General features: G+C 26.8%; 1 protein-coding gene across 1 annotated transcript in view; it reads left to right on the top strand.

The window, feature by feature from the left end:
* Window positions 1-5,479: 5,479 nt before the first annotated feature.
* The window catches only part of LOC142321172 (cell adhesion molecule Dscam2-like), a 348,909-nt gene continuing 341,019 nt past the window's right edge, over window positions 5,480-13,369 (top strand). Inside the window, exons 1-2 of the mRNA XM_075359167.1 lie at window positions 5,480-5,504; window positions 6,172-6,343. Of these exons, the coding sequence (XP_075215282.1) occupies window positions 5,480-5,504; window positions 6,172-6,343 (197 nt within the window). The remainder of the gene's footprint in view (window positions 5,505-6,171; window positions 6,344-13,369) is intronic.

Below are 13,369 nucleotides of genomic sequence, written 5' to 3'. Positions count from 1 at the left end.
AACTGAAAAACTATATATATTTCTATAAAATCCCAATTTCCTGTACTTACTTTACTTACTATTATTATTTAATTTACTTAATAGAGATAGAAGAAATAAATTTTTCAAGAAAGACGATTTTTTTTCTTAGTTTAAAAACAGTTGTTTATGAATTTGTGGAGATGGAAAATGCTATTTTATTATTTTTGTGATGTTATTTGTAAGTAGATTTTTGTGAATATATTGGTTTTTTTCTGAAAATGATTCAGTTGTTTATAATCTTTGTTTATTATTGTGAATAGAAACTTTTAGTTTTTCATGACAGCACAAATATGTGTTCATTTTTTAACGAAGGAAATAGTTTTTAGAAAAAAAAGCAATTATGAATTAACATTAGCACGGTAAAAAAAAATTTTAAATTTATATTATTCAGTTATTTTTAAAAGCTTTTATTTAACTCTCTTTAGGAATAATCAAATTTTGCAACTGCTATATCTTTTGATCTATCGTATGAAAATCAATTAAATTTGGTACACGTATGTAACTTCGATGACAATACAGCACTACGGTGTCGGAATTTGATATGACCCACCGCCACGCCCCCACGCACTACCCCTACGCTAAATGCATGCATTTAGTTGAAAATTTTCATTTCTCATAAACTATCGTATGAAAATGATTGAAATTTGGTACACGTATGTAACTTTGATGTGTAAAAATAAATATTTTTACTTTTTTTTAGTCTTAAAAAAATACAAAAATATATTTGATTACATATAAAAAAGTATTTTTTAAAAAAGCATTTATTAAACTAATTAATATTAAATAACATTAATAAAAAAAGGAAACAAATTAGAAAAACCCTCTAAAAAGTAAAAAAAAAGTATTAAATCAAATTGAGAATTTTAAACCAAAAAATATAATATATTAACAAATATAAAAATGCACTGAAAAATAAAAAATAAATTTTATAAATATCTGATAAATAACCAATAAATAATTGTAATAATTAATAGAATAAAAAATTAAAAGTAATGAAAATATTTAGTTAAATAATAGCGTGGTGCAGTTTTTGTAACAATGTATTTGAATAAGTATTTATAGAAATAAGCTGTATTTTAAAATATATTTTTTTTTAATGAGGTTTTTTAGTATATTTACATACTTTATTTATTTGTAATAAAATAACTCAAGTTTTAATTCTTTGATGGTTCAAATTTGCACCGAGATGACCTTTACGGGGTAAAAAGATTAAAAATAAAAATTATATTTATAAATCTTGCACAAAGTTATTACATTTTGACGGTAATCTGAAAAATTATTAATTATTATCATCATTATAATTGTAATCGTAATTATTAATTCATTAAATAAAAATTCATAATTAGTTAAAATGAAACTTTTAGCGGAAAGAGTGGGTTCAATTTGGTTTAGATTACAAGCAGAATTTGAAGATAAACTTCAACTAAGTGAGAACACGTACAAAGAAAGCTAGTGGGTGCATTTTTCCAGATTGTTACTTGTAGCTAGTCAGTCTCAACTAGAGAGGTTCCAGCAGACCTTTCCGCCTCCTCGCATCGTTATTAAAATGAAAATGAAGATTAATTGTCGTAAAAATAAATGTTGTGTTATTTTAAATAAATTATAATAACTGCGCCACGCTTATAATAACGCCTTAAAATTTAATAATTATTACATTTATTTATTGGTTATTTATTAGATATTTATATAATTTATTTTTTACTTTTCAGTGCATTTTTATATTTGTTAATAAATTATATTAATTTTTTTAAATTCTCAATTAGATTTAATTCTTATTTTTTTACTTTTTGGAGGGGTTTTATAATTTGTTTCCTTTTTTTTATTAATTTTAATATTAATATTAGGTTAATTAAAGATTTAAAAAAAAAATTTTATATGCAATCAAATCTTTATATATATATATTTCTTGTGTGCGTATGTATGAAAGTGAACTCCTCCAAACGGCTGGACTGATTTTGATGAAATTTTGTTTGTGTGTTCAAGGGGATTCGAGAATGATTTAGATTCACAATTTGGTCCACTGGAAAAAGTTATTTAATTAATTTTTTATTTATAAGTAGTTGTTGATTTTGGAATTTTTTACATTGGATCCGGCAGACTACCATCGCAGTATCGAATATTCAATATATTTTAGTTTGTCCCGACAGTTGGTGCTGCGATCAAATTGAGAAAAATATTTCGTAATTTTGTGTTATTATTGTGTTACAAAAAATCGCGAGAAAACAGTTTTTTAATAAACAAGAGGCTAATAAATGAGATGGAAATGTAAACAAAGGAAAACCAATCAGATCAATGCAAGATGGCCGCTGTCAAACACAACGACCAGTCACAAAGAGCCCGTATGGCCGTTGCCAATGTAAACAAAATCACAACTGATTAAGTAACAAGTAGGCAGCACTGCGATTGCGTTTAGAATTGTGCGCGTATTGAGAAATATTACCATATTATTTATTGAAATAACATTTTCAAGTGTAATTAAAAAATATACATTGTGTAAATTTGTAAGGTACAGTATTGAAGTGAAAATGTTTTCTCGATTTATTTATGTGTTGTTGATCTTGGGATGGTTAACGTTCAGAAATAAGTCCGGTAGGCAGAGCTGCGATCGCGTTTTAGAAGTTTTTTTTTTTAATTTTTGGTTTATCACTCAAACCCGGTAGTTGGTGCTGCGATCGGATTCTAGGAATTTTTTTATTTTGTTGCCCTTCCGCATATCAGTTACTTGCGTCGTAGCTTAGTGTTGTTCTTACATTAAAATTCGTATTTAGAGAATAGTTTGAATTAAATCCGATAGGTAGTGCTGTTCTGACAATTGGATTTATTTACATTCTGAATTTTATAAAGTTAAAGGTGAAATTTTATAAGGTTCCGTAATGTATTGTAAATTTTTTAATGTTCAGTATTAATTGTAATGATTCTGGAGCCACAACACTTTTCGTTAAAAATTATTTTCCACCGAATACTGTGATTAGAGAGTGGTGTGAATTAAATCAGATAGGTAGTGCTGTTGTTTTGCCATTTGGATTTATTTACATTCTGACTTTTATAAAGTGAAAGGTTAAATTTTGTTAAATTGCTAATGTTCAGTTTTTTAAGGTTTTATGAAACTTTCAATTGTTGTCATTTAATCTGTATGTATACTCAGATCTAGCAATAGCGAAGCATTGCCGAGTCTGCTAGAATTGCGCGCTTATTGAGAATATTATATTATATTATTATTTATTGAAATAAAGTTTTAAAGTACATTAAAAAATATACATTGTGTAAATTTGTAAGGTGCAGTATTGAAGTGAGTATTTTACATGATTTTTCATGTTTAATGATGTATACACGTGCATTCAATAGCAATCAACTTAACCTACAAATTTAAATTGTCAGTTCTCATTTGATTCTATGCAACTTATAAAGTATTGAACGGCTCTTTGAAAATAAAAATTTAAGTTTGTAAAATAAATTATAACATTTATAAAATTAAAATATAAGTTACTTATCATATAGTTTAAAGTATATCTAAAAAATTGAATTTATAATGTTTTAGCTGATTAATTTTATAAAAAGTTTTGTAAAACTATTTTTAATTTACAATTATTTAAAATTTGGTAAAATAGATGTTAAAATAAAGAATGAGAAAAATGAGAAAAATTTCTACTAAAATTTTAACTTCGTTGCTTTTTTACAGTGCTTTAATTTTTTTATTAATTGATTAATTAAGCTGTTACATGGTTATGAAATATCAAAATTATTAAATAAATAAAAAAAATATGTAGTCTGTACTTTTTTAGAATGATGTTTAGTGAAAATTAGTAGTAATGTGGATGAAAATTTGTTAATTGCACTAATTATTAATTTTACGACGTTTCGACTTTTTAATTCAATTTTCATCGGACATCTCAGTATTTAGTGAAAATAAATATTAACCATACTACACATAATTAATCAATAAACCCATTACAATAATACAACAATCACAAACTGATAATATCATACTAATAGTCATTTTAATGAAATTTAGAACACATTCCTGCTAATTTTAACTTAATTAAGTTACTTATATTTATGCGTGAAAATTTTATACAGAATAATCCCGCGTCAGGACAACTCTGTCGGGTCCACTAGTACGAGTATGTTTTTGTAAGTTTTTTTTTTTTTATATTTTTTTCACAGTGCTTTAGGTTATTCAGTAGAAACAAATTATTCTTATTCTTTTATTGTAATGCCTTAAAATTTTATTTTCAACAAGAAAAATAATTTTGTTTAAAATATTTTTTTGAATTTTGATACGCTTGGAAGTTTTTTAGTTTATTTTAATTATTTTTTATTAATTTTAAATGATAAATAATACCAGATGGTTGAAAAATAACTCCGGTGTTCCCAGAATGAATATAGCATCTATTTTACAGCACTCAATAGTGTTTTGTGTATTTTTCAAGAACGAATATGGTTTTTATTTTACAGCTAGCAATAGTATTTTTTTGTATTTTATGCACTCAGTAGTGCATAATCGTGATGGGACAACAATTCATTTTTTTTTTTTTGTTTACGCATTCTACTGTTTTGTTTACAGCTGAGTTACACTGTTGAACAGGCCAAGCTACCAACTAAGCTCTTGTCGTCATACATAAGAAAAGCATATTACCATCATAATACAAGGTAATGGCATTACCTTGTATTACGTTCCATTACTATACATGGAAATCGCATTACAAGGTAATGGTATTACCAACGTAATACCACGGCGTCACAACAAGAGAAAGCACAGTGCGTATGCCGATTTGCAGAAATAAAATCAGTGACTGTCATAAAAAAATCATATGGGAGCCTATTATTAAAAGTCTTCAAATAACAAAAGCATGCCAAAGTGGTGAGACAGTTTTTTGAAACCGGAAATGTTCTGAAAGGACACTCACCATGTAAGCCTGTAATAAGTGTCAAGAACACAGAAAGAATTCGACTGTCTTTCCAACGAAATCCAAAAGGTTCAGTTCGTAGAGCAAAAGTCTTTAACTGAAAATTTCTAAAAGCATTGTCCATGATACTGTTAACAAGCGATTGAAACTTCTTAATAAACTGCAGCTTCTACATGAAATTAAACATAATTATAAGCCGCAAGGAGTGCAATTTTTAATGACCATGTAAGATTTCGTTTATAAATGAAAATTACCTAGAGCGTATTTTTGTTTTAGTGAAACATCTCACGTCCATAGAATCGTGAATCGCAATAATTGTCGAATATTGGATTCAGAACGTTCTCATAAATCGATGAAATTTGTCCATAACGCCCGAAAATTTCAATGTCTGATGTGGTATCATGTATAATCGAATTTTTAGACCTTTTTTTCCGCACACTATTTCAGGCGTAGTGAACTTAGAATGTTAGAGAACTTTGTGTTTACACAGATTGGAAATATGAAGGGCGTATGTTTCCAACCAGGAAGAAGCCCCTTCAGATAATCTTGCAATGTCGTGTGGACTGCGCTCGATAGGTTCCTAGAAGGCTGGGTAGGGAATAAAGCTCCCATCCAGAGCACGTCCATAAGGGTTTGCAAAGTCATCCCATACCAAGAAAAATCCTTAGATTTTGTACTTTCACGTAATAAAACACAAATATTTGAAATTGTAAATGTAATAAAGTAAATTTAATTTAAAAGCTTTAAAGTTCTTCTTCGGAGATCGGGTATTTTTTATGACTTTAAGTGACGAATAATTAATCATTAATTTACTTAATTTATTCAATAATGATTAATAATTATAACATGTTTTTTTTAATATTATAAAAACATAATAAAAAATATATCAAAACAATTTTTTTGATTTTCAAAACATCACAAGGGTGGAAATTATTAAATTTATCTGCGAGAACTGCGATATTTTATTCATTAATTTATTATTTCAGATTAAAATTTGTCAAATTTTTAACGATCGTTCTTTAATATTAATTAATTATCTGTAATTGTTAATAAATGTTCAATATTTAAACATCTTTAGTGACAAAAGATATTAATATGTAAATAAATAGTGTTTTATACAGCTGTTTTATACTAAATAAATGTTTATTTACGTTGTTAAAGAATTTATGAATAGAAAATATTGTGAAAAATATAGCTGCTTGTATAATTTTAGATAATACATAAAACTTTTCTTTTTTTTCAGGAGCAATTGGTCGTGGTCAGGGTCCTGTATTTTTTCAAGAACCTCAACAATGGGTAGAGCTGTCTAATTCTAGCGGTGCTCTTCTTCTTTGTTCAGCACATGGTAACCCACCTCCTGATATTCGTTGGTTAGATGCCGATGATAGAGAAGTTTCACATATCCCACATCTCCGGTAAGTAATTAAATATATTAAAAGTATATATATATATATATATATATATATATCTATACACTTTTAATATATTCTTTATATATATATATATAAATATATATATATATATATATATATATATATAAATATATATATATATATATATATATATATATATATATATACACTTTTAATATATTCTTATATTCATATTTAATCCATTGTTTACTGTTTCCTTAAAAAAAAAATTAAAACCCTTTTTCGTAGATTATAATCAATATATATTTTTAAAAAGTCAAAGCATATAAACGAAAATTTGATTATTCTGTTAACTAAAAATGTAACTTTTTTTTTCCTATTATTAAAAATTTTCAATTATAAATTAACCAAGTTTAGTAAATTCATGTTAATTAAAAAGTTTAGCATTTGTTTATTTATACATATATACGTATTTTTGCGGTTAGATCAACTATGGACCACGCAAATATACTTTCTTCTGGTTTCTTTTTATTTTCTTCCAATGTTCTTTTATTCATTCCAGTGTGTGGTCTTTCTCTTTTCCAACCGTTTTACTTTGGTGTGACACTTTTCCTTCCTCACCGTTTTAAACTCAACTTCGTGTATTTTTTGCTTGAATAGCTTTTCATCTTTCATTTCCTGTTCTTGGATCCCTAGGATCTGTAATTCTTTCTCCATTTGTTGTAGGTACCGTGGTTCATATTTGGTTTTTAGAATTTAATGAATATTTTTTTATTTGGTTTCTGTTCGTCCATTATGTACACATGGCCTAGGAATCTCACTTTCCTCCTTCTTATAGCTTTTAAGATATCATCCAGTATTTCTAGTACAGCTCTTGTTCTTCATATAGTTGTTTTCTAGGATCATTTCTATTACGTATTTTTCTCTTCTATCTGTATTTTTACGTTTTATTTATATTAATGGTTATTTATTTACTTATCGTAGTTTATTTATAATTTAAAATGTTAATTAAAATAATTCTATTAGAATAATACGCATTTATAGGAATATTCTATTTTTTTAAATTTTGTTTTAACTATTCTGATTAATTTAGATCGATTATTAAATTGTTACAGTTAAATAAAATAATAAATTTTTATTTTCTAAGAATATTGTAACTTTAACCGGAATACATATCGAAAATTCGATTTATTGGATGTATACTATAAAAAAAATACAGAGTAATTAAAAAGGAAACGGAATTCTAGAGCTTGAAATAAGGAAAATGGTTCATACCAAGCATATGTCCAAAGGCGCTTTATTATCGAATTATAGATAGAAGAAACTTTTGCCAGAATTTCAGTTCCCCTGGTGAAATGAGGTGATAATAAAATTTTTACGGGTTGTATAAGAGGTAAACTTGATTGATTCTTATAGTATTTAACTTGAAAGATCGAATTAGACAGGTCTACAGACCTATATCTCTTTTAGGTTTCATAATATCCTACGTAAAAGAGAAAAATTCAGTGACAATAAACACGTATTTTTAGTGTTAAAGTACAATAACTTTATTAAATGACTATAAAATGCGTAAATTTTATTTTTAATACTTGTAGAAAATGTAATTCTGAGAAAATTCATGTAATAAAGACTGAAAAATCAAAAAAATAAATAAATCAACCTTTATTATTAAAACAAAGCTGCAAAAACTTAAAAGAAAATTGTTATAATTTTGTAAAAATTAAAAACAGCTGTTTTTGGTACAATAAATTGAGACCTTTGAAAAATTAAAATATTTTAAATTTACTTCAAAAAGAATCCTCCCTCTGATTTACACTATATTAATTTACAATAAATATTCAAAAATTCTTTCATTGACATCGATGTACTTTTCAACTCTCCTTACATTTTCTGTCGCCAAGTAAATAATATCTTTGTGTTGCTTACTTAGGACAGCAGCATTGAGAATGCGATCAACACATCACGTGTGTTTCATTTTTGCTTGTATATCTGGCATTTCACCCATCTTCATAAGCAATAATCTAAGAGAGTACGGTCGGGTGATTTAGGTGGCCAATTTACCGACCATCTACGTTCAATCTGATTACCATTAAATTTTTTATGTAAGAATTGTCTTACTTCATTCGTGAAATTTGCTGATGCTCCATCAGTTTGGCAGTATATTTTAATTCGTTTCGCCAATGAGAAATTTTCAGGCACTGTAATAAATTCATTGTTTAAAAATTTCAGATAATTTCTTCCTCCTGACATGTTGTTTTAGTATGAAAGGAATTGGATTAGACCGTAAATTGGATTTAGACCATGCCACACCAAAGGTTTACCAGTGGGTTTTCTTCAGACCACCGATGTGATTTCTGTGTGTTGCTTGTGCCATTACGGGTTAAAGTAGCTTCGTCTGAAAATAATGATAAAGGAATTAAGTGGAAATTAGTTTTAACCTATTGACAAAACTGCAGTCTTTCTGCATAGTCACCAAACTGGAGGTGTTGAACTTTTTGAACACAAGGATGTAATCTGTGAGCATGTAATGTCCTCCTTATTGTATTTTGTGGATTGCTGAGTCGTGTAGAAATTCTTCAAGTGCTCGTTGTAGGACAATGCAGTACCACCTGAAGAATGCTTACCCTTTCATCACCATGTACTGGTTGGCGTTTTGGTGAAACATGAGCGCTGCGAAGTATACCATATTCGCACGAAGATTATTAAAAATTCTACAGAATACATTACGGTTTGAAACTACTCGTTCAGGATATACTTACGTCGGTACTCTTCCTACGCAAATGAAGGACTTCCACTGTAAAAGCCGTACACAAAAATCTTATCAGTATATTCTGCATAAGTGAAGAAACGCGGAACTTTTCAAATCAAAGAATACAAAACGAAATTTATTTTTATTTTTAATTTAGATTCAATTGGAAAATAGACAGTTTAGAATACAACCAACACAAAAAACAATACATAAGAAGATTGTTAAAAATAATTAAACATAAAATTATGTCAAAAACAACTAAACCGCCCAAGGTTTATTGTCAATAAGTAACCACAATTTTATCAAAACAATGAGTGGTATTAAAATTAATTTTTAAGCAAATTGATAGTGTTGCAAACTAATTTTTCAAATTTGTAGATTTATTGTACTAAAAACAGCGTTATTAATTTAGAAAATCATAAAATTTTTAAGTTTTGTTCCATTTTGTTTTAATAATAAAAGTTGATTTGTTTTTTTGAGTTTTTACAGACTTTTTACATAAATTTTCTCAAAATTAAATTTTCTACAGGTTTTCATAATAAAATTTACGCATTTATTAGTCATCATCCAACAAAGTTATTATTGTACTTCAACCATAAAAACGTGTTTTTCGTCACTAAATCTTTCTCTTTTACTTAGAATATTACAAAAAACGAAGAAAGATACAGTTCTGAAACCAGTTTTATTGGTTTTTTCAAGGCAAGAAACCAAGTTTATCTCTTACATAACCCGTTAAAAATTTCAGTATTACCTCACTTCCCGGGAAACTGAAATCCTGGTGAAATTTTTCTCTAACCTCAACTCGATATAAATCGTTTTTGGACGTATGTTTGTAAGAACACTTTTCCTTATTTCAAGCTCTAGAATCAGTTCCCAAATTATTTCCATTTTTTATTGAAACATTCTGTATATATGATATTGATTTTAAAGAAGCTGATTATGGTTTTTTTTTATTATCTCTATAAGAAGATTTAGTTTTTATTATTTTTTTATCCATTTATTAAATATACTACCGTTATTGATATCAGCTTATTTTTACCAGTTTAAAAAAAAGATTTCTTGTTTTTGAAGAAAAATACTTTTTCCTTTTATCTAAGCCTTATGCTTGTCAGTAACACTAGTATTATATATTGTCCTGCAACCTTTTCTTTAATTTTTCTTAACTTCGATATTATTTAGGTTTTTCTTTGTCTATTGAAAAAAAAATGATTTTCTTACTTTTTTCACAACCTTTGTTCTGCTCTGTTTAACTTTTCAATATCCAGTCTAAGATATAATTCGAATTTAGTAGTCATATCAAGTGCATTCTTCTTTTATCAATCTTACTACATAATTCAATGTTAACTAATTAGATTTTCTACCATGTAAAAGACTATTTCCTACGTTTTATGTTATACATAGGTTTATCATATAGTGAAAATATTGAATGAAGATGAAGGTGTGATTTTATTACAATCATATAAATCATATGTATTATATATATATATATATATATATATATATATATATATATATAATTTTTTTTCTTTAGATAACTGCACAATTTTTTTTTAATCAACTACTTGTGTCGGTCGTTTTGGAATTCTTATTTTTCTTGAGAATAATTATTCCGCTTTTGTGTTGTTCACTTAAATCCACTGCAAACAGATTTCTTGTTTTTAAGTAAGTTTTCACTAAGTTTTCGCACTAGGCTGTACGAAGGTTTAAAAATATATATTTTTTTATTTTTATTCTGCAATTGGGAGGTTCTATTAGTTTAATAGCAATGAATGTACCATCTATATTATTTTATCGATTGATTTTTTCTTACTACAATTTTCTTGCTATACCTTTTCCGTTCAGTTGAAAGTTAAATAATTTGCTTGGTAAACACAGTAAAAAATAGCGACTGTTACCTGTTAACCAAGAATTTTCCGTTTTTTTTAAACTTTTTATCAAAAAATATTCTCTTTTGATTACTTTTCAATATATTTTGAATGTGACGCAATAATAATAGTTAAAAGAATGTTTACTATAACTAAATATTCTTTTACGTCACATAATTTGATCCTTTTTGGGTCATCCCTTTAAAAATTATCGAGCATATTTATGAAAAGATGGTGACTTCAAAGTTAAGCAATCTTTTATGTTATCAGCTCTTAAGAAACTGTATAGAAGATTTAGAATTAATAATTAATATGATGCGATAAATAACGGAATTTAAAAAAATAGACGGATTTAAAATAATTGCTGCAAAGAGAAATCTACTATAAAAAACCATGTTATAAAATACAGTTTAAAACTAGATATTGTTTAAAACAATTGTTTTAGTTTAAAACTGTACATAAGACAAGCCACAGTTAATCCTTTTCTTGGGATTAAGACCCTTCATTCACTTCCACGACAAAAGTATTTATCATAAAAAATAGAACAATGCATTGCATTTGAGTCATGATTGTGTTACGATATCATACATTTAAACCAAAATCCTTCCTTAACGCAAATATAATTCTATCTGAATCCAAATATTTTCGATTCGATTGACTGCGTCCAATCGATCTGACCGGTCTTAAAGCAACAGGGTTCGATAAAATTGTGTGTAGCACTGTTTCTTTTCATTTTTAATAAAATTGCTGTTGGGCTTTTATATATTAAAATACGTACGTGTTAATATATTACAATACATATAAACTTTGTAAGATAATTAAAAAAAATAAAAATTACAAAACTTAAAAAAAGTTTGGTTTTAAAGTCTTATATGCAAGGATGAAGTTGTTACGTCAGCTCAAAAAGCCGTTTCCTACATATTCTGTAGAAATATAAAAATTTTCCTCATCTATTTGATTGCTAAAAAGTGTAATTCTATTTATGTTTTTACTTATGAACGGATGGATGCAATTTTTTTTTTAATTTGGTTTATAAATATGTGCGACTAAATCTCCTCGTCATTTGACATTATGGTTGCAAACTGCATTGACTGACGAGAACGGGACCTAGCAAACCGTTTACAATAGTTATCCTATATTTGGATTATAAACGCGTTGCATTGCGAGGCGGCAGTGAACGAAACATTTATTACTGTACATTACTAGGGAGAATAATTTTTTAATCATATTTTTGTTACTATTAACAATTTTTATGAAAAAATTAAACAAATATTGTAAGAAAATAGTTGTACTCGAAGAATTAAAACTAACGAACATGAATTAAATTTGAGTTTTATACGTATAAAACTTAGTAGTTTATATAATAAAAGAAGAGAATGACAACAAATGTAATTATGCTGCTGAGTTTCTTCCAGTAAAACTTATAATTGTTATATAATAATGTGACGTAGTTGGTGCATTTCTAATTTTTAGGGATATCACATTATCTAATTTATTATAAATGTTTTGTCATTTCTCATAATACAAGTACTTTTAATTTTGTGTATACAAAGAAATGCCTCAAAAATGTCTTAAACCCGGATCAGTTTGGGTCTTTTGACTATTCTAAACAAGATACTGTCAAAAGAAGAAGTTTCAGAGTAGACTATATTTCGACTTATTTTAATCATTCTAGAATATGAGGGTTATATTACTCCCTCCTATTATTTTTTATTACTATTATTGTTATAATTATTATTTATTTAATTTTTTTGTTACTCAAAAATGTTTAATCTTTCTGATGTGAATAGAGACCTGGGCAATTTATACGATCGTTGTAAGATCAAATTGAAATATCCTATTCTAGGTTTACCCTTTCGTAGGTTAAAAAAATATAAATAAATGTACAAATTTTCCTAATAGAAAAATGTATCAGATGTTCTCCCTAGCCCTGCCAATGAATGAAAGAAAAATTTAATAGAGTTGCTACACACACGTATTATATTATTTAAAAAAGGGTGCTAAATTCGACTCGAAATGATTTTTATTTTCTGTAATACATTAAAAACTCACTTTTCAACTACTACACAAATTTCGAAGATTATCTTTTGTTAATTTTAAAGACTAAATTCAGCTAATGAATCCGTTTTGAATTGTTCATCTTAATATTGTAAACAGAGGTTTTTCATAACTAATCGAGTTATTTACTACGAATATGACGTTAAGATTTTTTTATATTTTCTACTTTTAAATTCCTTATAAACATTGATATTGGATTTTACTAAATTTTCACAAGCTTAATGATTAATAGTCGGATGTCATTCTAAAGTTTAAAGTACCTCCATATGAAAAGAGAATTATTTGGAATATGTTTCATTAACATGAATTTAGTTTAAAGAATAGATTTAAAACCGATATGACATTTATTTGATTATTAAAAGCAAAATACGCTTTTCATTCTAACGGGTGTCCGAA

This window comes from Lycorma delicatula, chromosome 3 (genome assembly GCF_047948215.1).
Source record: "Lycorma delicatula isolate Av1 chromosome 3, ASM4794821v1, whole genome shotgun sequence".
NCBI classification, from domain to species: Eukaryota; Metazoa; Arthropoda; class Insecta; order Hemiptera; family Fulgoridae; genus Lycorma; species Lycorma delicatula.
Note: the sequence above shows the minus strand (reverse complement) of the source record. Positions and strands in the feature narration are given on the sequence as shown.